Source organism: Phyllopteryx taeniolatus, chromosome 1 (assembly GCF_024500385.1).
Source record: "Phyllopteryx taeniolatus isolate TA_2022b chromosome 1, UOR_Ptae_1.2, whole genome shotgun sequence".
Classification (NCBI taxonomy): Eukaryota; Metazoa; Chordata; class Actinopteri; order Syngnathiformes; family Syngnathidae; genus Phyllopteryx; species Phyllopteryx taeniolatus.
Genome location: NC_084502.1, coordinates 2,804,316 through 2,830,875, shown reverse-complemented (window position 1 = coordinate 2,830,875; position 26,560 = coordinate 2,804,316). Strand labels below are relative to the sequence as shown.

The following is a 26,560-nucleotide window of genomic DNA, read 5'->3' as shown; positions in this document are numbered from 1 at the left end:
ACTTGAAGCTCACACGCCCCCCTTCACAAATTTAGAATTGAAGAAGCCTTTTGGATGAAAGGTGCAACGTCTTTAACAAACAAAATCAATCCAATTCCCTTGATTCAACCTTTGTAGGTCTCCCGCCGGCCGCGAGAGGGCAGTGTAGTCTCAGTTTTCCTGCAGTTCGACGGCGCTTTTAAGCGGCTCTCTTTGACCACTAGTTACCGGCTGGCAAGAAACATGGCGGCCTCCATCAGGAAAGCAGCCCACGATATAGAAAGGCGAAACAGGACGGACGATGTCATTTTGACGGAGGGAATCGACTTCAGGTCGCTGTTACTGTCTGAGGTCGTGTTGGACGGACTGTCAGCGGCTGGTTTTCAAAAACCATCCCCGATTCAGCTGAAGGCGATCCCGCTCGGCCGCTGCGGACTCGGTATGTCTTTTCTTAATCAAGAAAGCTCCAAATGTTTTTGCATTTCGTGGCGTTTCTCTTGGCTGCACTGCTTCCGAACGTGGGTATGGATGATTTTTTTTTCTGTCTTTATTTTATTTTTTTTGCTCCAATCAAATTTCAGCCTGTGTGCTGCCATGCTAATCCTGTATGCCCAGGGCCTTTAGAATCAAGTGTGCTGGCCGATGCAATTTAAACTACAGTGGTCCGAAAAAGCGTTTGCCTCCTTCCTAATTTATTTATTTATTTTTAAAAATTGTTTTTGCATGTTTATCACACTCAAATGTTTTGCATAATCAGACAAATGTAATTAGTCAAAGACTACATAAGTAAACACAAAATGCAAATTTTAAATAGTTTTTTTTATTATTAAGGGAGAAAAAAAATCAAACCTACATGGCTCTGTGTGGAAAAAGTGATTGCCCCCCTAACAACCGCAATCAAGCGTTTGCGATAACTTGCAAGGAGTCTTGTACGGCGCTGGAGAGGAATTTTGGCCCACTCTTCTTTGCAAAATTGTTGTAATTCAGCCGCATTGGTGGCTTTTTGAGCATGAACCTCCTTTTTAAGGTTATTCCACGGCATCTCAATAGGCTTCAGGTCAGGACTTTGACTAGGCCACTCCAATGTCTGTATTTAGTTTTTCTTCAGCCATTCAGAGGTGGACTTGCTGCTGTGTTTTGGATCATTGTCCTGCTGCAGACCCCAAGTTCGTTTCACCTTGAGGTCAAGAACAGATGGCCAGACATTCTCCTTCAGGATTTTTTGGTAGACAGCAGAATTGATGGTTCCATTTGTCACAGCAAGTTGTCCAGGTCCTGAAGCAGCAACAAAAACAGCCCTAGACCATCACACTCTAACCACCATATTTTAATGTTGGTATGATGTTCTTTTTCTGAAATATGGTGTTACTTTTACGCCAGATGTAATGGGACACACATCTTCCAAAATGTTCAACTTTGGTCTCGTCAGACCACAGAGTGTTTTCCCAAAAGTCTTGGGGGTCATCAAGATGTCTTCTGGCAAAAATGAGACAAGCCTTAATGTTCTTCAACCAATCAGATTTCAAATTGGCCTCAGAGGATCTTTATTTTCCCATTCTCTGGTAGATCAGAACAAGCCAAATTCGACTAATAAAAGACGCCTGTAGCGATTTGCTCGCAATAATACATTTGATTATCAGCAACTTTGGTGATTATTTTGGAGAAATATTGATTCTGAACTGCTTCAGATGATGTACGTGGCACAGTTGCATGCTGTTGTATATCGCGAGTATTGAGAGTTTCTATAACTTCAACGTAATAGTTGTGGTTAAAGGGATGGATTAAGTCGACCAAGTCCCTACTGAAGGCCCAGGTACCAAATGCACGGCTGATCTTTCTGATTTGTGGTGGTGAAAGGACAAGAGGGCACTCTATTGTTTTGCTGGTCAATGGGAAATAAATATAAAGGCAAATTAAATGGATAAATGAACATTAAACATCACATTCACTTTTTGTTTAAGACTCTTGATGGATTATTATTTGGAATGGGTATCTGCAATCTGACAAATTATGACAACAGAAACACCGACAGCGGAAACACATAGACAAGTGTAGGGTAAATCGGTCATTAACTAACGTGTAATTATAAGATTTGAGAATAGAATGCAGAGGAATAGACTGTGGCAGTCAAAGTATAACTTTTGCGATAATTTAAATGTAGCGATGTCAAGTATATGAAACGGGGTCATCCAGTTTGAATCAAAACAGGGAGAATTGTTGTAAACCGTACACTTGCCAATGTTGGTTCCTCGGCAACAGTTGCATGTTACTTCCTTCACACACGGGTGAGGATGAGTTCGGTACGGACCATTTTCAACCATGAAAGCCGAGCGGATGTACGAAAACTGACCAACTTTCGGCGAAAAAATAGTCGAACACCGAATCGTATGAAAACTAAGGGATAGAAAAAATGAGGTTCAACTGAACAGTTCCAACGCAAGCTTACTTTTCAAAATGTATTCAATGATGTTGCGCGCTGCATGTTTGTCCTGTTCTTGTGACGTACGGTATGTTGTCGTGCAAACAAATCCACAGCGTTGTTTTCACGACATTCGCATTGCGGGAAAACCAAAGCTTGCAATACAGTTTACAGGCTTCAGCCAGTCAGTTGTATAAGTGCAAATTGGAGGGATTTGGAGCTTCCACTTCATGCGACTCTATAATAACATGCCCAATCAAGTCAATTGTTCTTATTTGCCACTGATGATTGTCTTGTTTCAGATTTGATTGTTCAGGCCAAATCTGGCACAGGAAAGACATGCGTGTTCTGCACAATTGCTTTGGATTCTCTGATCCTGGAAAATTCTGCCACACAGGTGAGTACAATTGCAGTCACTATTTTATAAGGTCTCTGTAATATAAGGTACAAAATGAGAATTATGGTGAGCTGTACCGTCACTCGACTAACAGATGGCCATGTGTGTTAATCACTTTGGTTATAGCGTCTTAATCTGATGAGGTTAAGATGCTCAGTCTCCTATGGTTAAATGAAAGTGGACACTAATTGATAAAGCAGAGGTCCATCCGATCTGTCTGCAGTGAAGTGCACGTTGATTTGATTAGCTGCAGGCTCTTACTGATTGAGAACTCTTTGGCTCCAATCTGCCCCAATCAAACGTAAGTGCTTGTTGACTTTTACTTTGACCCGTGCAGGTCCTCGTGCTGGCTCCTACGCGAGAGATAGCCGTGCAGATCCACTCCGTCGTGATGGCAATTGGCTGTGCCATGGAGGGCTTGCAGTGCCACGTGTTCATCGGGGGGCGGCCTGTTAGTCAGGACAAACTCCACCTGAAGAAATGCCACGTAGCTGTGGGCTCACCTGGTAAGAGGCCAGTCATTACATGTTCACGGCACTTGACGTAATTGAACAAATCCAACACTGGGTGGGATATTTTACGACGTTTACAGTCGCCATAGAGATCCCTGTTTCTTATGGCAGAAAACCAAAGGAAAGCACATTTTCCCCTAAAGCAATCTTGATTCCAAAGACGTTAAATTGCCACAATACTTAAAAGCAATTTTCCTTCCTTGTTGCATGAAAGAAAATAACCCCGCTCTCGTAATTTCACAGGTCGAATCAAGCAGCTCATTGACCTTGGCATGTTGTCGACTGCCAGCATTCGTCTCTTTGTTCTGGATGAGGCTGACAAGCTGCTGGAGGAGGGCAGCTTCCAGGAACAGATAAAGTGCCGATCATTCTTGAGCTTCTCCTTACAAATCAGTACAAATGAAATGTCTCAAGTGAACCAAACCTTTTGTCCCGCTACAGCTGGATCTACTCCTCTCTGCCTGTGAACAAACAGATGCTGGCACTCTCTGCGACCTACCCAGAATCTCTTGCTCAGCACCTTACCCGCTACATGAGAGATCCCACTTTTGTCAGACTCAACCCCAAGGACATGGAACTCAAAGGTGCATGCGCGTCATCCATTTAAGCTTCCTGCGTTCTTGCTGACTGACTTGACAACAAATGGTCTCTCCCCTGCCCGCTGCATGCTAGGCCTGAGGCAGTATTACAAGCTGGTGCAGTCCCATCCGTTACCTCATAAGGTCTTCGAGGAGAAGGTGCAGCACTTGCTTGAGCTCTTCGGCAAAATACCCTTCAACCAAGCCCTTGTATTCTCGAACCTGCACACAAGGTGATTTGTAGATTTGATGTTTAACATTAACTACGCCTAGAAAAGAAGACGTAAGTTGCAATAATTGCGCTGTGCGTTCCCCCTCCACCCTCAGGGCTCAGCATCTGGCAGACATCTTGTCCTCTAAAGGCCTACCCGCTGTTTGTATCTCAGGTGAGTTGTGGAGGGAGAGGTCAGGGGGACTTACAGCCAATAAACAACCAAGATGACATCGTCCAAAACTGAACTTGGCATCACCGAGTTAGGATAGGCTAGCGTATTTGTCGTAACAGAAGTGCGTTCCAATTTCTGTTGTAATCTTAATAATAATTGTACAGGCAGTCTGAGTCAGGAACAGAGACTTGAGGCCATGTCCAAATTGAAGCAGTATCAGTGCAGAGTGCTAATCTCCACTGACCTGGTGAGTCCCACTTTTTATTTATTTAGTCATTGGTCATTAAAAATTGTGTTACTATCAGTATTGTTGTTTTTTGTTGTCCCCTTTTTAGACCTCCAGAGGCATAGACGCAGAGAAGGTCAACCTGGTGATAAATCTGGACGTGCCGCAGGACTGGGAAACGTACATGCACCGAATCGGACGAGCCGGGCGCTTCGGTCAGTGTCCAGCGTGGTTATTCGTAGGCAGAAGCAAGCGATCGCTGCAGAGTGAAAGGCGGTACATCTTCCTCATCACTCTGCGCAATTAGGCAAAAGGAAGTGGAGAGAACTTTCAATGCTTTCTTGAAGCACACATCCGAAAGAAAACCTGCTATGCAGCTTTTGTTTGCTGCTTCTTTTTAATGTTATTTCCCCACAATTGGCTGGATGCATACTTTTTCGAGCTGTCTTTGCAAATTATTTTATCGGCTTTACGCCGCTACAATACGTAATGAATGATTTTATGACGTAACTGATTTAGTATGAAATGTCCTTTTCCATGGCTTATATATATATATATATATATATATATATATATATTTATTTTGGAATGAATTAAAAGTTGTATGACTGGAAAGAGTGAATTTTATTTCCAAACCTAAAAAGGAGGGTTAGTATTTTGCTGAATTTAATGCTATCTAAGAATTTGGGTCCTCCTGTCCACAGAAGTTTTTTTCCCCTTTTTGTAATTATCTGTCAAAATTGACTGCTATCAGGAATGATCCCTATCCACACAAGACAATGTAGTTTTTATGCTAAGCCTTTATATAGTGTTGTAATTGTGCCACATATATGACTGGGAAAAAAAACAAACGGTGCATGCTCCAAACAGATGAGCAAGCAGGATGGGGACCAAAAAAAATTCACCTGTGTGGATTGACAACAAAGTCAATCTTCTGCTGCGTGTTACTTTTTGACGAGAAATATAAGAAGCAATTATTGAGCCCTACTAGACGCTTTACATCATGACACATTCTAATCGGGATCAAACCCTGTTCACAGGCACTCAGGGGCTGGCTGTGACCTACTGTTGCCACGGTGAAGAGGAGAACAAGATGATGGCCATTGCTCAAAAGTGCGGCCTGAGTTTGTCAGCGTTGCCATGTAAGCCCCGCCCGCATATTGGCGAGCACTTTGCTTGTAGCATGCTTGGTATCTTTCCTGTTAGTTTGTTTAAAATAATCTAACCATGTTCCCACCAAGACATACACACAGAAAGGTTCAACGTAATCTCTTCCCCCCCCCCCCCCCCCCCCCCGTGAAATGTCTGTTGTGAGGATCTTGGCATCACCTACATAGATATATCACACATTCCAACCCACCAATGAATTCACAAAAAGCTGTACAGCGACAAAGTTAACAAAAGACACCGTTGGTGAATGTTTGTGTTGTCACACAATGAGAATGCACAAACTGCTTACCAAATTGATCGGAAGTGTTACACATAGTGAAAACAGCTCAACAGATTTCGTCCAGTCATATTTGTCTTCTTTCAATTTAGCCACCATTGATGCTGGGCTGATGGCTGAGCAGTGTGACTGGGATGTCTGCGCTCAGGCTTCAACTGTGGGCCTCCGAGCCCGGGCGTTCTCCACGAATGAGAAAAAGAAGGCGGCGCGGTCCAAAGTGTCCTCGCCTGCTGTTTCCGCCAACATCACGGAGGAGGCCGGGGAGCCAAATAGGAGCCGCACAGAAGCCTGTGTCGGAGCTGAAGGCCTGTCTGGAAAAGAATATCCTGCAGAGAAAATGCTGTTGCAGAACCCCTCAAAAGTGGCACCCACTCGTAAAGAGTTGCAAGACGCGCTGCCCAAGATCCCTCCGCTTACCTCGTTTAAGAGCCGCGCGTCTGCGTTTATGACCTTCGAGGAGGCTGAGCGGGACTTCCAAGTGTTCATTATGACAGGGCTGGGTAGATCAGTGGAGATCATCAGGGAGTTCAGCGGCCAGGGAGACGGTGGTGATCATAACGGGCACAGAGAGTTTGCCACGCTTGAGGACGACGGAGGTGAGATCTGTCAAGGATGGAAGTTGGAGCGGAGCCCTGCAAAAGTGACTTCTGGTTCTTCACTCTCTGAAGATGACATGGAGGAGAACCCTGAGCCAAAGTACAATATGACTGCTGGCAGTGAGAGCACTGCAGTCACGCACACTCAGACAGACGCGAGCCCTAAATGTGCCGTAGCACAAGCGAAGACTGAGTCATTTACACCAGACGCTCCTGGAACATTCCCGACAACAAACGCAACAGGCAGCAGAACTTCACCCCTGACTGACAATTTTAAATCAGTGCTCTGTACGAAAGCGGACATGCAAACTAAACTGGTGTCTTCAGCCAAAACGAGTAGAAAGGATTTAGTAAAGAAGAAAGGTCGGCTGGAAAAATGGAGCAGCAGGAAGCCAGAGACAATGCGGACAGAGCAAAAATGGGAAAGGGATGATGACAAGTATGACATAGAAGAAGACTCCAGTGCTGAGAGTTACTGGACAGAGTGCTCCAGAGCCTGGAATGCTTACTACGCCTCGATGTCTCCTTTTGGGGAACAAAGTTACCGAGGCTACTACAGTGCCGCTCACAACTGGATGGCAGCGTACCGCATGAACACAGTTTACATGGAGGAACTGCTCAAACACTGATTTGATGTGCCTAAATACCAGTAGGCGGGGTCAATGTCGCTCTGAGGTGCCTTTCGTGTCCTCATCAGAATTTGTGTAATTATCATGAAAACGGAGCAGAATAACAAAAGTGAGATCTTATGAATAGAAAAACATTTCCAAACGTACCAGTACGATACAAGTGTTGCTTTCGCTTTTCAATTGGATGGACATGGTTTTGGAACGTTGCACATACTGTTATACGTTTTTCTTTTCGAACAACTTTTGATCATGTATATACTATATTTAACATTTTGCATGTGTCCCTGAAATCGCTGTCATTATGGTAAGAAACCCTCCTGATGTTTTCAGGAACATTGCGACCAGCATTTTGTCCTCCTCCAATTCAGGCTGAAACAGTGACTCATTGCAGAGTAAATAATGACACTTATGTTTCATGATGTCTATCATGTTATGAGTGTAGTTGGATGTTGTCAACCTTAACATGTCCATTCTGTCAGTAAAATTTCAATTGATATAAAAAGCTTGCAGAAATATGAAACATATTTGGTAGATAGTACAAATACAGCTTGCTAACTGTTGCTAAATAAAGGTCCATCATGTGCTCATTATTAGAAAAACTGTCCATCCTGTCATTGTCCACCCTGTTGGTAAGTGCACATTTTGCTGCTTACATTTAGGCTTTTTTAAAAAAAAAAAAAAAAAAAAAAAAAAATATATATATATATATATATAACTGCTACTGTATGGTGTTCCTTGGCAAATAAATGCAATGATGTGCAGTGCCATTTCTCCTCCAAACGCGGTGTGCTTTATGGCATCCAAACAGTTGAATTTTGCTCTCATCGGAGCAGACTATATTCTCCCAGTATTTAACCGGCTTGTCCAAATGTTCAATAAACTTTTTAAGCCTTTTTTTTTTTTTTTTTTTTTTTTTTTTTTTTTTTAACAATGGGGTCTTGCGTGTTGAGTGTGCATAGAGGCCATGGCGGCGGCGTGCATTACTCACTGTTGTCCTTGTGACAACCATACCTGCTAATTCCAGGCCTTTTTGCAGTTCTCCACAGGTAGTCCTTGGCTCTTCTGATTATTCTTTGCACTCCTCTGTCAGAAATCTTGCGAGGAGCACCTGATCGAGGCAAATTTATGGTGGTATGATTGGCTTTCTGCTTACGTATTATGGCCCCAAGCGTGCTCACTGGAACGTTCAGAAGCTTGGATCTGCGGCTTTTAACCAAGTCCATCGTTATGTTTTGCAACAATTAGTTTGCAATGGTCTCGAGACAGCTCTTCGCTCTTACCCATCATGAGATGCGTCTTGACTCACACCTTGGCCAATGAGACCTTTTTTTTGTCGGCCATCAATTAGAACTGAACCAGCTGATATCCATTGGCAATCACCAGTGGCTGGATTGCTGTTCGGTTATTGACAGATTTTAGGTGTTGCCTTGGCTTTCCATTTTGCCACCTCCCTTCACGATGGAACGCATTTCCCCCCATTTTTACGCACAACTTAATTTCAGATCTTATTTGCTCTATGGCATCCCAACATCTTGCGAAAATGTCCTGTCAATAGCACCGACAACGGTGACGAGTTAAATACTTATTTCAACCTTGAGCAAGGTCAGACATCTTCACGCGATTGCAGCTAATCAGCGCTGACAATCAGTGATGACAACAAAACCCCTCGAGTGCTTCAACCAAGGGGCCACTCAATCGTGTTTGTTTGTTTGTTGTTGTTTTCTCTCTCTCCGCTGTGCCCCAAATGAAATCCTTGAGTGGCGACCGCGTGACGAGCAGGAGGTGATTTTCCAGGATGTGCACAAAAATGGTTCGAGAGGCGAAGTCGTTCTGCAGCAATGACGGACGTGCTCGTTTCCAGGAACGACACCGAGACCAAGCCCGATGTGCTGCTCGCCGTCTCCCAATGCACGGTCCTGGTCTTCGCCCTCGTCCTGGGCCTACCCGGGAACGTGTGGGTGTGTTGGGTCGTGTTCCGAACCAAGAGCCTCCGGACGAGCGACAACGCGCTCCTGGTCAGCTTGGCCGCCAGCGACCTGCTGAAGTGCTCCGTGGACGCGCCGCTCTTGCTCGCCTCCTTCCTGCAGCGCGCGCGTGGCGAGCGGCTGCCGGCGTCCGCGTGCGCCTCGCAGCACTTGACGTGGGCCTCGTGCGGCTGCGTGCAGCTGCTGACGCTGGCCGGCATCAGCGTGGAGCGCTACCAGGCCGTCGCCTTTCCGTTCCGAACGCGGCGGAGGAGAGCCCGGGTTCGCCTGTGGATCGTCTTCATCTGGCTTTGCGGCCCCGCCTCGGCTCTCCTTTCGCTGACCCTCTCCGAGCGGCCCCTCTTCTACGCGCTGTGCCGGCCCGCCGCCTCTTACGGCCACGCTTGGCCGCGCCACCCGGATCCGTTCGGCCCTTACGTTTTGGTGCCCGTGTGGGTCTCGTCCCTGACCGTCATCGTCATTCACTACGGGCGAATCGTCGCCATTGTGAGGAAGCACCGAAAGAAGGCGTTCAATCGCGGCATTCGGGTGATGCCCGCGGTGTCCCGGCACGCGTGGAGGTGGTCAGGCGACTCCTCGGGCCGTTTCGCCGGACGAGCCCGCGGGGCGACTCCGGAGATCGCGGGAGCGGTGTGTCTGCTGACGCCGGGCGCCCGAGAGCGGGGCAAGAAGCGGATGGAGGGCAAACTGGCCAAACGCTTCGGCTACATGATCGTCGCCTTCGCGCTTTGTTGGCTTCCCATGGTGCTTATTTTGATCATCAAACACCTCGTCGCACGGCCGGACGCCGACGGAGTGAGTTGCACAAAGACAAAGACAAGGGAAAGAAAAAAAAACAAAAAAACAAAAACAAAACAGCATTGGGTAGTTTCAAGCGACGCAACAAAAGTTTGCTATTTCTCTTCGATTTCAATTGGGAATCATACCAGAATATTAAATGCAAACGCTAAAAAAAAAACATCAATTCATCTCTACTCTAAGTGCTTAACAAATTTATTAGCCCATTGGAGGCTATTACCCACCCCAGTCAGCATCCATTGTCATCATCTGGTGCTTGCAATTTGAATTCATTGGCGCAAATTTGTATGATGCCAGCTGTCAATTTTTGCTGTCAATTTGGGCATGGAAAATGATTGACATGTCATGAAATTACACATTACAAACACCGTTTCACGTTGATTTAAACACAACAACAACAACCCAGGAGCGTCGCCCTGTGCGGCCGCACATAACGCGCATGCCGGAAACCGCCACTGCATTGTTACTGTTAAGCGCAAGAAAGCGTGCTTTCATGAAAAGTAAAAAGTCTAATGAGAACCTCCTCCATTCGGAGACAGTGACATGCGTTTTTGTTTGTCACACAGTTGCTGCTGGAGATGGAGACCTCAGCGATGGTGCTCACTTGCGTGCAAGCTGCCCTGGATCCACTCATCTACACTTTGGTCACCAGACAGTTTCGCTTTGAACTCAGCAAGATGTTCTTGTCTATCCGAAGGTGTCCACTGAATTTGGGATCCTGAAATTCCGCCGCACGACAAACGCCCTGATCACAAATACACACAGAATGCGATGAACGAGGCCGGGAAAAAGTCCACAGACTTGGCATATGTGGCAGATATAGATGTTTTATCAGGCCTTTCACAGTTGGGACACGAGACAAGGTCATAAATAATATCAAACACATGACAAGATACACACACACACACACACAGCAGTAATTGCAACAATGACAGGTGGCAAAGCAAAGAGTGAGACGAAAACCTGACTGATTTTAAAGACAAACGCGAGTACATAACAGAGAAAGAGAGAGCATAACACACTACAAGAGGGCGTTATTATTTTTTGTTGCATGAAAAAAAAGTCAATTGAACACGTTGAGCCCGACTCAAACTGTGTTCGAAAGTGCAGCTGACACAAGTTTGATCCCAGTCCCTGCAACATCAAAGAAAATAAACCTCACTTCTGCCATCACCTGTTGTACAGTAGTTCTAAATATTCCAAAATGTTGGAATTAATGCTATGCTGTTGTCTTTAAAACCGCTTTCAGTAAAAGACAGAAAACAAAAAGGCCCGCTTGTCTGTGCTTGTCTCTTTGTTTTAATGCCTGCATGGTCATTTTCACAATATTTCCGGGCAGCTGCTGTCACGGCACCCAAAAAAATAGTACTAGTACTTAAACTAGAGGAGTGACACTTTCTGCTCTCACTCTGTAGAATCCATTTGGCTTTCTCGGAGTCGTCCCCATCCTTAGGATTAAGGAAACACATCAGGGATTTGGGTTGTAATACAAGATGGAGGAGCAAGATTGGGATGGAATTTGGATCTCCGGCACGGGTTCAAAGCTGTTGGACTAACATTCGAAAAGGTCAAGTGGAGTTGGCAAAGAGCCGTGGGCCTGGTTCAATAAGTGGCCTTCGTGTTGCCATAGAAACCAACACAAAAGATCCCGCTCCCTCCTTCCAGTTCTCCTGCAAATGCAGTGGGACCAAAAAAAAAATATAAAAAAATTGGAACATCCAGGAGGACAAAAAGTACAAACACCAAAGTTTCTAAACCACACAGAGTACACATAGTCAACAACTTTGAAAAATTCCCAATGAGTTAGGGGAAGGAATAACGCTGCTTGACAGTTATAAAGACGACTGTCAGCAAAAACGGTCGTTAACACAGGAGGGATAAGGAACACGAGCGGACGACGACAGAGAGAGAGAGAGAGAGAGAGAGAAATACAAACAGAGGAGTCAGGGAGAGAGTGAGATGAAAGAGAGAGAGCACAGCTTCACAGGTTCTGCCATACGATGGTCAAATATTACAAAATATTCTATTAACAATATTCACAAAGGACCTGGACACAGAACACGTTAGTGTCCAAAATTCTCAGCAAATGCCTTGTGCTTTTTTTTTTTCTTTTATTTAAATAGGGTGGCTTTACATAAAAAAAAATAAATAAATAATAATAATAAAAAATAATTGGATGCAATTTTGTCATTTGAGGTCTGTCCACAGCCACAGGGGGAAAATAACGAGACGGGATATTCAAATCTATCAACTACGAATCTATGAATTCCTGATTTCCCGCTGACAAAAAAAAACAAAAAAAAAACAGGCACGTGTTGTATTAAAAGGCTCACAGCTGAGAGTTTTGGACAGAAATTTGCCGTTCGAAGCCTCGACAGTGGTAGCTAGTCAAATGCACAACCATAAAGAGACTTCCAGAAGAATTGAAAGTTCCATCACCCGAGGCGACGCTCCCACACAGGCCACACACCTTTGACCCAAAACATCACAATTCTTCCATCTGGGCAAATGCACACGCACGCACTCATTCACAAATATGAAACTCATTTGCTGGCAATACAGACATTCATATGTATCCCCCCCCCCCCCCACAAAAAAAGTGGGGTGATACTGAAAGTGATAAGGAATGGTGACACAAAGAAAAAGGGCACAATCATGTATTTGGGATTCGTCCCTTCATCAGCGTACACCTCCTGCTTTTCAAAGAGTCAAACTGATGCGAAAATTATCATTATTATTATTATTTTTTTTTAAAAAAGGTGCTTAATGCTCAGTGACGCATACACTCAAAGGACATGGTGCACTGGATCTCTCCTCTTCAAGGAGTCGATGTTGTTACAGTATATGACCAGGAGATGGCAGGCTCCACCACGAGCAAATTAAGTCTCTGAACAGCGTCACATCACCCCACCCCCCCTACCACCCCCCACCCACCATCTGGCCGGGTCCTCCTCCACTTGTCCTTCAGTCTGTCTAGGTGAGTCTGTAACATTCTCTGAGTATAACACACTCGCATCCTTCACAGTGCGGAAACCTTCACAATGTTCTGGTGGGCGGGGCCTGCTGGAAGATGGGCGTCGCCCTCGGGGGTGGTCACCGGTGGCGTGGGAATGCTGATGATGGCGGTGGTGATCTGGCCGCCCTGGCAGTTGAGTGGCGCTGGCTCATCCATGCGCAGGTTCAAACTGGAGCGGCTAGGAAGCGAGGGAGAGCAAAGAATGGAACTCATGCAGATGCTTTGCAAATCTCAAATGATCAATGTGACATTTGTGAGGTCGCTGATGTTGGCTGAGAGGGCCTGGCCTCACTATCTCCATTTTGGTTCATCCCAAAAATGTGTTTGACAGGGTTAAGGCCGTACTCAATCTTGGTAACATTGAAACTTTCATATCGGGATCATGTTATGCGTCGACGTCAGCGATCCCACCTGGTGCTGAGGGGCTGAATGTGGATGGTGCTGAGCTCCTGCAAGCCTTGTTGGTGCGCGTGCGTCAAAGGCTGCATGTGCGCCGGCTCGCTGGAATTGGGCAAAGGGCTGTGGTGCTTCTTGCTTCTGCGGGTGCAGCAAGTGCCCGTGACGCCCTCTTGGCTGGAGTGTGACGGGCTTCGAGACGGGTAATTCTGAAGTCCCGCCTCCAGGTAGCTCTGTTGGTAATACTGCTCATCCACAAACTCGTGGTTCTGTGACCATCAAGAGATCAAAAAAAAAAAAAAAAAAAAAGAAAGTCAGAATTTTCACAATTTGACGGCTCGATTTCTATTTGAATCCAAATTTAAAGTGCTGAATGTAATGTAAAAATAATAAATTTTTGCTTAATAAAAAGTATAATATGTCAGACTTCATGCAACAACTAAGAAGAAACTCTATAAGAGTACGTTTAAGCTTAGAATATTGCCCCTTCTAAAGAGTCTGGATATTTAGGTGTGTTCATTTGCTCATATTGAGTTGGCTCAGTGTCGGCGTCAGACATGGGGGGGGGGGGGGGGCAGGTGGCATTAGGTCATTCCGCCGCTCCATTAACGGCACACACGCACACAACATTAAGTGTTACGAATAGGTGTAACACGGCAGGCAATAGTTTCTATCATTTTTATTCCTAGCTCACTGCTAGTGCCTCAAATAAATGGATTTACACATTAGAAAATGTTTTGATTAAGATTAAAGATTAGATTAAAAAAATAGAAAGGTTGGCACAAAAGCGCTATACTCTGATGCTGCCGACACTTAATTTACTGTATTATAAAATAAAATTAAAAAAAACATATTTCTATCGGGGTCTGGATCTGGTCCATAATTCACTTAAAAAAATGTTTAACAGAGACACGGACTTCTATTGATTCATTTGTTAGCTGAGCACCAAACATGTCCACATACAGTACTGGAATGTAAAACAGCGTCTGCTACTTAGAACTGTTTATCTGCAATTAGCATCGGAGGAGGTGCAACATTAATATCTCCAAAAGATACAAATTGTGAAAAGCTCATTCTGTTAATTAATTATTGGGCACTTGTAAACTCACAGTGGTTTTCTCCAAACAGGTCAGCAGGTGATGGTGCTGGCTCTCTAATAGAGAGGTGGACTTACTTAACCGTTGTTCCTCCTCAGTAGAACCCTGTGACGACACAAACGATCCAAAATGAGCGGCATCCCATCTTGTCTTTGAGGAAGACAAGAAACAAATGTGACGTGTCACTACCTGATCAGAAATGTTCATCTTGTACGGAAGTTGCTGAAGTGGGAGAGAAGAAGAAGAGACAGGCAGTTTTACTTGTGTTTGGAGTTCAGCACCGAGATCAGAAAGCTGTCACAGCCTCAGACGTGCCAGGCAGCAGAAGCAGGGTCACATTATCAGCGTGAACCCCGGAGGCACGTCTGCTGAGATCAATGGAGCCAGAACATTGATTTGTGCCCCTTATGGATATAAAGTGCATTGCATTGCATGCAGAACATTTTGCCTCTGGCTCCTTCACCGACAAGGCTGCCGACAGGGAGTTTCTAACGACTTGTTTCCCATAATTATTTCTTTTTCCAGTCATGTGTTTATGTGCCTGAACAAAAAGGGCAATATTTATGCTTCTGTGGTGGTTGGCCATAAAGTAATGTGACTAAAATAAACAACACAACCACAGGCTGATGTGCACCCTCTAACAAGTAGACCAACTGGAGAAAAAAAACCCAACAATTCTGTCATCATATTTTTTCCAAATACATTTTTTTTTTTTTTTAATGAGTCCAAATATTAATTTGAAGGGTTGTTACTTCAATGCAATGTTTCCTTTTCACTTATGCATCTTTAACAATTATCACACTAGTTTTTCTGTATTCAGTCGTCATACTTACACGTACGACAACAGCTGCCAATTTAACTTTAGCTGCCACAATTTTATGGAAACATTTGCTTGTGCTAAAGAGCTTATGTTTTACTTTTGTTTCTTGCGAGTTAGCAGGATGATGCAAAAAAAATACTCAAATAAACTGGGCAAAAGTCGAGAGACAGGCGAACCCACAAAGATGACCTATAGATAATTGTAAAGTACTTTGTGCTACATTTTAATGTATGAAAAATGCTGTAGAAATTAAGTCTGATTGATTGATTGATTGATTGTTAAATGCACCAATTTTGCAAAGATACAATGCCAAATAAGTGGCAAAATGGACGCGATAGGAGCTCTTGGAACTGATCGAATCATTCATTTCATTTCCGAGGTTGCTCAGACTCAAATTTCGGAGTAATGGCGATTCAGACGTTTGGAATGTTTGAATGTAAGCAGCAGTCAAGCGTAAGCGTTCGCTGGTCTTACCGTAAGCTCCAACGCTTCGTTAAAGAGGCCGTTGCGCTTGCTGTGGAGGAAGGCACTGGAGCTTCCTTTCTTGGATATTCGAATCCTGGCCAGGCGAGCTTTCTGCAGGAAACATTGATAGTGATGTCAGTTGGAGGCTGCACCACCTCCAGCGTGAGACTGATTGGGGAATCATTCTGACATCTCCCACTGATAGGCTACAACACTTTCACATGCTTCATGTATTAGTTGTGATCTTCTGGTTCAAATCAAACATATGCTACTAGATTATTCCCTCTGATCTCCTGTGATAACTCACTCTGATCCCCTCGCTATACTTATGAATGATTTATGGTCACTGCGCGACAACACACATTCCTTGGGAAGAAAATGACTGAGAGCGGAAGCGACAAGGATTGGTGAAGGTAGAACGGTAAAGAATTTAGCTGAGAAATGCATCAATTGAAAACGTGAGTCAAACTGATCAAGCATCTAAGACCATTCATTTAAAAAAAAAAATTTTAATTGATTATCACACCCATACCAGCATATACTGCACGCATTTCAGCTCACTCCATGCTCATATCGCCAGTTCCTTAATAACAATGAACGATCCCCAGGACTTCGGGACCAAAGTGTCGTTACAGATCGATGCTACAATATTACAGGAGTGTGAGGAAACTATGGGCGTAGATGGCTTTCATTAACATGTGAATGTACTGTTGACAAGACAGTCAAAAAAAGCATTATACCTATAAAACCATTCCATCACTAGCTAATTCCCAAACGATTGCGGTTAGGGAGGGAACACGCACACACACACACACACGCACGCACACACACACGCACACACACACACACACACACACACGCACACACACACACACACACACATTTAAAAACACTTCATGACCGCATTCATCATCAACACATCGTAAATTTGTGTTGAAGAGCACTTTCAAACCTACGCACCAAACTATATTTAATTTCACCACTCCATAGAATTGGCTGCTATGTAAGAGTAGATTTGCACCATGTTTTTAAATATCTTCTATAGTCACACCTTTTAACTATAACAAACGTGCGAGTGCTACATTCTGCGCGGTAACAAAAAAAAAAAAAAAGTGTCAACCTTGCGGCAGTGCAACAGCAGTGATTATCTTTCTACTGCGATAAACAGTAAATAAAGATAAACACTGCAAAGTTAAACTCGGCCAGCGTGTTGTTTGCATTCGTGATGAAGAGTCGAGCCCAAACCAGCATCTAAATGGACTAAAGTGATATCATCATCGTCACTTACAGAGAAAAAAAAAAAAAAACACGTCTATGGAGCTTTGCCTAACTGTTGGCAAAGTTAGAAAAATGTATTAAGACACCTGCCACCCACCGAGACCTCAAACTAGCTCTGCTAATTTTTCTAAGCCTGGATTACTTCCTTTTACAGGCGCCAAACGCGCTTTACAGCTCCAAACTGAGATGTTCGGGATTTTTGGTTGCATCTCTCATCAACACTCTCTCATTTGCTCTTTTTCAGGCAACTCGCAGCCCCACAGCTGCAGATAACCTTTTGAATTATGGAGAAAGGAGAACATTTACATCTTTCCATGCACGACACATGGCAATGGATTGTGGAGGCGGTTGATTTGTTCAGACCGGGACGAAAGTGATATTTACACTTCTTATATTGTATGCAGATAATGCAGAAAAAGTCATAGTCATATATGTGAGCTCCGTGACTACCACCAAAAAGTTTACCGCTTGTTGTTAACATATGACTGTCATTTTGGTGTAATCCCCTCCCTGCGCCCTATCCAATTTTTAATCTGCTTTCCTTGGCCTTTATGATTCTCTATTATTTTTTTGTACATCTTGCCTGGGTATCCATAATGGTATTTAGACCTAACTAGGATATTTTCACTTTTGTGCTAATATTCTAAAAGCATGCAAAGTTCGACCTCTGCCAATTGGACATTTTGTTCACGATTAAATCATGCAATCAAATGTCATGAAGGTCAGGGAACTTTGAAGTCAATGTTCAACAGCCAACGAGAGGGCAGATTAGCGAGAACTGTAACGGACGACTGTAGTATCCTGTTTGCGTTGCAGCTGCGGATTTTACTCACATGTAGCCACCGGGAGTCAGAGGAATCTTGGCTCGTGCTCAACTGCCAGCCAGATGGATGGCTAATTGTAATGGGCACCCAGAATTAATAACAATTAAACCTGAATTAAGATAGCTGCAGAAATATTGGAATATACGAGAGGAGAGAAAAACGAAGATGAGGGAGGAACACGGAAATTGATCTGGCAGCACGCCGAGCTGCCCCACCCCTCAACCTTAAAATATTGTGAAATACAGAACATGCACTTATTCTAGGAAATGATCTGAGGAAGAATGGATTTTCCAAGAAATGCAACCGATTGCGTGTAAAACCAGGTGTCTGCTATATTTAATGGCCAGTTATACTTGCTAATCAGTTGGCGTAATGTTGGGGTAGGTCACAAGTCATTAAAGTAATGGACCATGAAAGAACATTGTGTTATGTAGATGGTATTGGCGTATTGAAATATATGCCATGTCAGTGTAATTTATAACTGGGGTGGGGCATTGAGAAGCAAAAAAAACCCAAAAAAAAACAAAAACAAAAACATACAACGGTAATAAAGTCCGTTTTGTTTCTCTGAAGTGACCATCTTGTGCAGCGATTAACTCTTGTCTGCCAACATATTCCAAGCACATTAAATGCTTGTGATTTAGCACGCAATGAGCTGAACATGTGGTACTTGTACATGCTATAAAATGGCAACCCATAAAACTAGAGTGTTTGGATTGGAATAAAAACAATCTGTCAAGACAGACCAACCCTGACCTCAACACAACCGCGTACGTTTAAAAATGAAAAAGCAGCAAATAAAGACTATTATAGTATAAGCTTAATATGCAATGTATTTATTATGTAGTAAATGACATTTTATGTCCAATGACAATAGATTCTGTGAACGGAGTAAAAAACAGACTTACAAGAGGTTTAACTTCCTAAATAAAATATTAGGGCTAACACGGGTGCTCTGGCTTCCTCCCGCATTGGTGTGAATTAAAGAATCAAAATTGTTGGTGAGCTCGAAAAAGCTCCAACTTACCCATGACTCTAAGCCAGTGGTTCGCCAAGCAGTTTACACCAAACACTGTGTGAAAACAATCCCCAAGTACCACCATCATGACCAACATTAAAATACAGTCAGGCCGAAGCGTTCATCAAAAACGAGACAGAGGTTTTATTCCTAAAAAGTCTATTTAATATTATTGTCAGCCACTGTAACATTATGCATAGTTTGAACATTAATGCTGCTTCAATATATGGAAAACAACTGCAAATAAATAATGATTGAATTGATATTTATTGCAGACAAAAGTAAAAAAAAAAAAAAGTACCTAAATTAATGTTTAAAAATAAACAGTTCTTACCGGTTAAATGCAAATGTGTTGAAATTAAAAGTTAAATACAAGTGAACTGTACTTTGGCAGCAACTCTTTTGCGAAACACTAGAGGGAGCCACAGCGCCTAAATCACTTGTATGAGCGGTAGAAAATGTCATCCACACTCAATGCATCAATCAGGAATCAGAATCAGAATCAGAATCAGAATCATCTTTATTTGCCAAAAAACACACAATGAATTTGTCTCCGGTAGTTGGAGCCGCTCTAGTACGACAACAGACAGTCAATTGACAGAGAACACTTTCAAGACATAAAGACATTGAGAAAAACAGTCACTGTGAAATAAAGCCTTGCTAGTTATCTGGTAATGCCGGTACAATTATTTTATTTTATTTTATTTATTTTTTTTGACGATAGTGCAAAAAGATGAAGAGTCCTCTAGCACTTAGAGTAGTGCGAATGACTAATATAGGAATAGTCCGGTGCAATGGTCCGGTGCAATGCATCCTCTTGTCTTAGTTCTGGCAGCGTGCAAGTCCTCAAGGGTGGGTTAAGGGGGTACCGACAATACTTTCAGCAGTTTTGATTGTCCGTTGCAGTCGGAGTTTGTCCTTTTTTGTAGCAGCACCAAACCAGACTGTGATGGAAGAACACAGGACTGATTCGATGACCACTGTGTAGAACTGCCTCAGCAGCTCCTATGGCAGGCCGTGCTTTCTCAGAAGCAGCAGGAAGTACATCCTCTGCTGGGCCTTTTTGAGGACGGAGTTGACATTGATCTCCCACTTCAGGTCCTGAGAGACTGTAATTCCCAGGAACTTGAAGGTCTCGACGGTTGACACAAGGCAGCTGGACAGCGTGAGGGGCAGCTGTGGCTAAGGATGCCCCCTGAAGTCCACGATCATCTCTACAGTCTTGAGCGTGTTCAGCTCTAGGTTGTGTCGGCCGCACCGCAGCTCCAGCCGCTCCACTTCCTGTCGATATGCAGACTCGTCACCGTCTTTGATGAGGCCGATGACTGTGGTGTTGTCTACAAACTTCAGGAGTTTGACAGCCGGGTGCGTTGAGGTGCAGTCGTTCGTGTAAAGAGAGAAGAGCAGCGGAGAGCGGACACAACCTTGGGGTGCCCCAGTGCTGATGCTGCGTCTGGATGAGGTGGTCTCTCCCAGCCTCTCCTGCTGTGTCCTGCCCGTCAGGAAGCTGTAAATCCACTGGCAGATGGAAGGCGAGACGCTGAGTTGGAGAAGCTTGGAGGAAAGGAGTTCAGGGATGATGGTGTTGAATGCTGAGCTGTCCACAAACAGGATCCTCGCGTAGGTCCCTGCACTGTCGAGGTGTTCTCGGATGAAGTGCAGTCCCATGTTGACTGCGTCATCCGCAGACCTGTTCGCTCGGTAGGCAAACTGCAGGGGAACCTGTGACGCTCTTGAGGTGGTCCAGCACGAGACGTTCAAAAGACTTCATGACCACAGATGTCAAGGCGACAGGCCTGTAGTCATTTAGACCCGAGATTGCAGTTTTCTTGGGGACTGGAATGATGGTGGAGCGTTTGAAACAGGATGGTACTTCGCACAGTTCCAGAGATCTATTGAAGATCCGAGTGAAGACTGGACTGAGCTGGTCCGCGCAGACTTTGAGGCAGGATGGGGACACATGGTCTGGGCCTGCCGCTTGCGCTTGATGCGTCGTCTCACATCCTGTTCGTGGATGGTTAACGCAGAAGTCAGAGGTGTGATTGTGGTCGGTGGTGCGGCCGGGTGGGTGTGGGGCGTGAAAGTGTCCTTTTCAAATTTGCAGTTGAAGGTATTCAAGTCGTTGGCTAGTGCACTATTGTTCTCAGCTTGGGGTGATCGTCGCTTGTAATTGGTCAGCGATTGGAATGCATGCCAGACTGATTTAGAGTCATTTTTCCAACTTTGCTGCATAGTTTCTCTTTGCAATGTAATATGTAATTTAGCTTCAAAATAACAGGCTTGCTCAGATAGAAAGGCTTAAGGAAGAGTTCCAGGTTAGTCTTGAGCATGTTTTGAAGCCACCCTGAATACACAATTGCACCATTTGATAAAGTTTCATACGTTTCTTCATTTATGTATCAAATCTGTAATGGAGCTTCATGCAGCTTTACACTGTATGGAAACACTGAGATCATTAAATCCTGACAGTCGCCTGCAGCGCAGCAGAACAGATGTGGGATAAAGCCACCACTCGTCATCGGAGAACTGTTGGGCCAAAACTGTCACGCCGTTACGTGCGGCTGCTCACCGTGTTTACATTTTGTTCAACCACATTCACTTGACGCGAGGTGGCCACAAACTAACCACAGACAATGCACATTAGGTTAATCATTTTGTTCATTCTATCCGTTTATGCAAGAGGTGCTGGATTATCTCAGTTTATTGTTTTTTTTCTTTTTCAGTGCCTCATGTTTTGGTTTTGAAAAGCCCATAATCTTTTTTGTATGCTTTTATTATGACATGGAAATGTGTTGTAGAAGTAAAATTATGACAAGATGATGGTTCCTTGATTTTTTTCTCTAATCTTGTTGTGTGTATCAACCATTGCATCTGCCTTTGTGCGAAGATTTGTGTTGATGTATATTTACGTACATGGCAGGCGTAGCGGTTAGCGCATATCCATTACAGTTCTGAAGTTCCGAGTTCGAATCTTGACCTTCCGAGTTTTCTCCGGGTATCCTCTCAAAAAACATGCATGTTTGGTCAATTGAAGACTTGAAAAGTGTGAGCGGTTGTTTGTCTAATTTCAAGTCAGTGTTAATGCTAAATTATGAAGAAAATGTACTAAACAAATGTCTTTATTGACAAAGACGCAGCAGCTGTTTCATGTCATACATGAATACAAAGCTTTCACTTTTTGCCATCTAGTGGATGAGCATTATTTTTGAAAGGGGACAATGCAATTTCATAAAACACATGAAGTACACATGGTTAAAAAAGCCAGAATTTGCCAGAAGGCTAGTTTTCATCTGTAGTCCCCTGGCCATGATGTAAAAAAGCAGTAAAATACATCTACAAGACAATATAATACAGGATACATAATCAAACTATAATATTAAGAGAGAATAAAACCATAATTTTTTTATCCTAACAAAAAAACATACTTGTCTTTTAGTGTTGGCAGCTATAGGTGTTAACTAACTTTTTTTGTGAAGGCCTTGTATGTTGTAAGCAGTTTAACCTCCTCAGGTACTGAGTTCCACTCACCAGCGCTCCTCACTGACCAGGCTGACTTACTGAAAGTGCTCCTTATGTGAAGACTGTCCCAGTTTAAAAGACTGTATTTTTTTAAATTGCACAGTGATGATAGTGCCTTGGTTTTTTATCCATCACTTTAATTACTTGTTTGTACAAAACTTCCAATCTTTTTTTTGCATTCTGACCAGCCTGGGACCAACTGGTTATGCAATAGTTAAAGTGACTAAGAATCATTGAATGCAAGTAAATATTTGCGGCTTCAGTTGACATTTCATTTCGAATTGCACGAAAATTTGCGAGGTTTAATTTGATATTTTTACACAATTTGTCAATATGGGCTTTAAAGGAAAGCTGTGAATCTATTATTAACCCAAGATATTTGCATTGGCTGACAATTTGCATTTTTTGGCCATTAACAAGTATGTCGGGGTCAGGTGATACTCTATTTGTTTTAGTGAAATACATGCCTACAGTTTTAGAAACGTTTAGCTGTAGACAGCACTCCTGCAACCATGTTGTGACACAGGACATTGTATTAGTGAGTTTAGCAGCAACAGTATCTTTGGAGCGACCATGAACAAAGAAAACCGTGTCGTCTGCATACATTACGCACTCTGCTTCAGAGCAAACAGTGGGCAAATCGTTGATATAAAGACTAAATAAAAGGGGGCCTAATATTGATCCCTGAGGGACTCCAGAGGTTAGCCTAAGAGACTCTGATCTGCAGTTGTTAACTGATACAGATTGTGTTCGGTCATGCAGATATGATTCAATCCAGCTCACAGCTTTGCGAGAGAAGTTCAATTTTGAGAGCTTGGTAAGAAGAACAGAGTGATTTACTGTATCGAAAGCTTTCCTGAGGTCCAAGAACACCGCCCCTACAACTGCACCCTTGTCGAGAGAAGATTTTATTTTCTTAATGAAGAGGCATGTAGCCATTTCAGTGGAATGCTTGGATCTGAAACCAAACTGCATGGCGTGGAGAGAGGGGGAGCTGCTGATTAAATAATGGACAATCTGCTCTGACACCCATTTTTCTGCAACTTTGGAAATGGCCGGAAGAATGCTTATAGGTCGGTAGTTATTCAGAGAAGTTGAGTCACCGGATTTAAAGACAGGGGTAACAATAGCAGATTTCCATGCCTTTGGAAAGTGACCAGATGAAATTGAAAGATTAATGATTGAGGCAATAGGAGGAGCAAGAGTTGAACCTAGATCTTTGAGCATGCTCGTGTCCATTCCAAAAACATCCTTTGCCTTAGATGGTTTGAATGAATGAATTAAATTGATAACTTTGGTCTCAGTAATATTTGTAATAGTAAAGAACTGCGTTGCAGACAATGCAGGGTATTCCTTCCTTTGTTTTACTGCAAACTTAGAAGAGATTTCTGACACAGATTCAATGAAGTATTTGTTAAAAGCATCAGCCATCACTTGAGGTTCCGTCAGGATGTTTCCATTTAATTTAATTTGGATTAGTTTTGTTTTGTTATTTTGTGTATCACCCAATAGTTTTTTAATATAATTCCAGCTTATTTTTGAATTTCCCTTCGCACTATTCAGAGCAGTAATGAAAAAGTCAGCTTTAAATTTTCTTATTTCTTTCACTACCCTATTTCTCAGTGAAATAAAGTGGTGTCTATTGTATCCTGATTTGACCGACAACTTCAAGGAATGATCGCGTTCTTTCATCAGTTTCAGAATAAATGTGTTTAACCAAGGAAGGCCATTCTTTCTAGCTTTTAGTTTAATTACCCGTGTAAATTGTATAATAATTTCTTGTATTTTGTTGGCAAATTTAGAACAATCCTCATCTAAATTTTTACCAGCGAGTAATACATCCCAGTTTACTTCTTGGATAGAATCTTGGAAATTTTGTTGTTCATGTTTTGGTATCCTATTGGATTCAGTGGTGGCCAAGGGTTTGAAGCGCTTTTTATTTAATTTTCTTGTGACCATTATAAGATTGTGATCAGACAATCCTGTGAGCATATTGTATGGCTTCAAAATCCTTTCTGGCCTATTAGTAATGGCTAGATCAATCTGAGTTCGGGGGGAGTTTGTAATTCTCGTAGGGCCATTAATTACCTGAGTCATATCCATATCATCCATAACCCTTTTCAATTTTTTCCTAACTTTGTTCTGCCTGTCACTGTACATCGTTGGCATAGACGAGATGTACAAAGATACATTATTATCATTAATATATAATAATTTTCGTGCAAATAAATTGTAAAAAAAGGGAAACTGGATAATTTCCCACGACACACCTGATGATCTCACATGGCACACGATCTCCGCTATACTGTACATGTAAAGGGATGTCCAACCATCCAAGTTGACTGAGGTAGATGAGGTCAAAGGTCAGATTAGCGCTCTACGGGTATGGATTTGGAAATTATTTCTTCAAAGTACCTGTTGTAATTTAACATATCGGTACCTGTATTTTCCTCACAACTAATGGCAGGGATTTCTTCACAGCGCTGCCTGCTACCGTTTTTTTTAGTTCGTTTAGTTTTTTTTTCAGGAGCATAATGAGACCCAGTGAACATGTATTTACAGTATAGTGCACATACAAGGACATGGGCATCAGGGGCTTAGTCATACACGAGCAGATAGACAGACATGTTCTGACCTTCTAACTAGCACCTCATCTGGATTGAGGGCTATTTCAGGAAAGAACACCGTGCCCGCATCGCCTCTAGCGCTTGTCTATTTCTACGCTTGCTTAACCTGATTCTGCCTCCCCTCTCGCCTTCCTTGTCACCAATCTCCTCTCTGTTTTCTGCATCCACAACATAAAATCACTGGCTACTTCTTTAGGTATACCTGCACAATTGAATGAGCACCAATAAGTAATTTCTCATGTATAATGTGCACCCATGTATAATACGCACAACCAAAGTGGACCTAAACATTCTGGAAAACCTTTCTACCTATGTGTAACGCATTTTTACATTGCATGATTTTTCTTCTACCCATATGATTAAAACATGAAGTATTATCTGTATTTTGTTTGTTTTTTCAAAAGAATTCTAAAGTTAAGCACTTTATTTGAACACGTAATTATTTTTATTTACTTGCTCTTATTTTGAAATTCACAGCCCTACTTTTATTTAGTACATTAGAAAACACACAGTTGTGCTCATATGTTTGATTACCCAGGCAGAATTTGTAAGACGGGTACAATTCTATAAAGAAAACATGAAGGGCCAGGCAGAACACAATTAATTTTATTTTAATGGTATTCAAATTAAACTGTCAAGCATTTCAGAAAAGCTTTATCATTAAACAAAACATAACCATAAATAAATTAATGATGGTTGTTGTTCAGTCATCAGTCGTATTAAAAAAAACGATATTTTATAAATTGTGCCAGGGTATGTAAACTTATGAGCACAACTGTACATACATACAGTCATTCGTACCCCTGTCATATTGGAATGAAAGTGTAGGCTTCACCTTTCTCATAACCTCTTGGTGGCGGTGGCATATTGGAATGAAAGTGTACAGCTTTTTCATAACCTCTAGATGGCGGCATACATTTATAAAATGTGAAAGTTTTTCCATTTTCCTCTATACCTATGTATAATGCGTACTATTGACTTTTGACAATTTTTTGGCACAAAAATGCGCATTATACACGCGAAATTACGGTATATAATACTTACTTATTTAAAGGTCACATATTTTATCAAACCAACTTTTTGTAGTATTTAGGATGTAATATTGGCTCTATGGTGCCTAAGTAAACATGTGAAATAGGAATTAAAATGGTCCACGCATTCCTGAGTTCCAGACGTTCCAGATGAGAGGTCTGAAATCAGGTCATTGGAATTGCTTGATCTTATCTATGTCACGAGGGAAGATCACGATCCCTTTTCGCTCGTGAGCCAGCGCGATCCCACTTGTGCTCTCATAAGTGGGTCTTCTACACGGAGGCAACCAATAAGAGGAAAGGGGGTGGTCTTCGACAAATATGGACAAAGCGGATACAAAACTGGGTCAAACATAAGTAGCTGCCACAGGGGCCTTTTCTGGACACTTGTATGACAAAACCAAAGTGTTTTTTTAAATGAAATTGACACTTTTATTACTAAGTCCATGATAGAGAGTCACTCTATGGAGGTCTAAATAGACGAAATATGGGACCTTGAACAGTGTCCTTATTATTG

At 42.8% G+C, this 26,560-nt stretch overlaps 3 protein-coding genes across 3 annotated transcripts in view; 2 read left to right on the top strand and 1 right to left on the bottom strand.

Annotated features, from left to right (window-relative positions):
* The first annotated feature begins 186 nt into the window (after window positions 1–186).
* On the top strand, window positions 187–7,849 carry ddx20 (DEAD (Asp-Glu-Ala-Asp) box polypeptide 20). Its single transcript, XM_061799703.1, has 11 exons — window positions 187–418; window positions 2,701–2,795; window positions 3,133–3,301; window positions 3,551–3,665; window positions 3,749–3,891; window positions 3,980–4,118; window positions 4,213–4,271; window positions 4,436–4,518; window positions 4,607–4,712; window positions 5,538–5,639; window positions 6,037–7,849. Exons 1-11 carry the CDS (start codon window positions 223–225, stop codon window positions 7,167–7,169), a joined length of 2,340 nt encoding a protein of 779 aa, XP_061655687.1. The 5' UTR covers window positions 187–222; the 3' UTR covers window positions 7,170–7,849.
* A 282-nt stretch (window positions 7,850–8,131) lies between these two features.
* On the top strand, window positions 8,132–10,788 carry LOC133490028 (neuromedin-U receptor 1-like). Its single transcript, XM_061799572.1, has 2 exons — window positions 8,132–9,949; window positions 10,519–10,788. Exons 1-2 carry the CDS (start codon window positions 9,008–9,010, stop codon window positions 10,672–10,674), a joined length of 1,098 nt encoding a protein of 365 aa, XP_061655556.1. The 5' UTR covers window positions 8,132–9,007; the 3' UTR covers window positions 10,675–10,788.
* The window catches only part of kcnd3 (potassium voltage-gated channel, Shal-related subfamily, member 3), a 97,825-nt gene continuing 82,028 nt past the window's right edge, over window positions 10,764–26,560 (bottom strand). The window contains exons 4-8 of the mRNA XM_061799437.1: window positions 15,756–15,857; window positions 14,651–14,683; window positions 14,474–14,566; window positions 13,380–13,633; window positions 10,764–13,146 (exon numbers count right to left, since the gene is read on the bottom strand). Coding sequence (XP_061655421.1) covers window positions 12,972–13,146; window positions 13,380–13,633; window positions 14,474–14,566; window positions 14,651–14,683; window positions 15,756–15,857 — 657 coding nt within the window. The 3' untranslated portion in view covers window positions 10,764–12,971. The remainder of the gene's footprint in view (window positions 13,147–13,379; window positions 13,634–14,473; window positions 14,567–14,650; window positions 14,684–15,755; window positions 15,858–26,560) is intronic.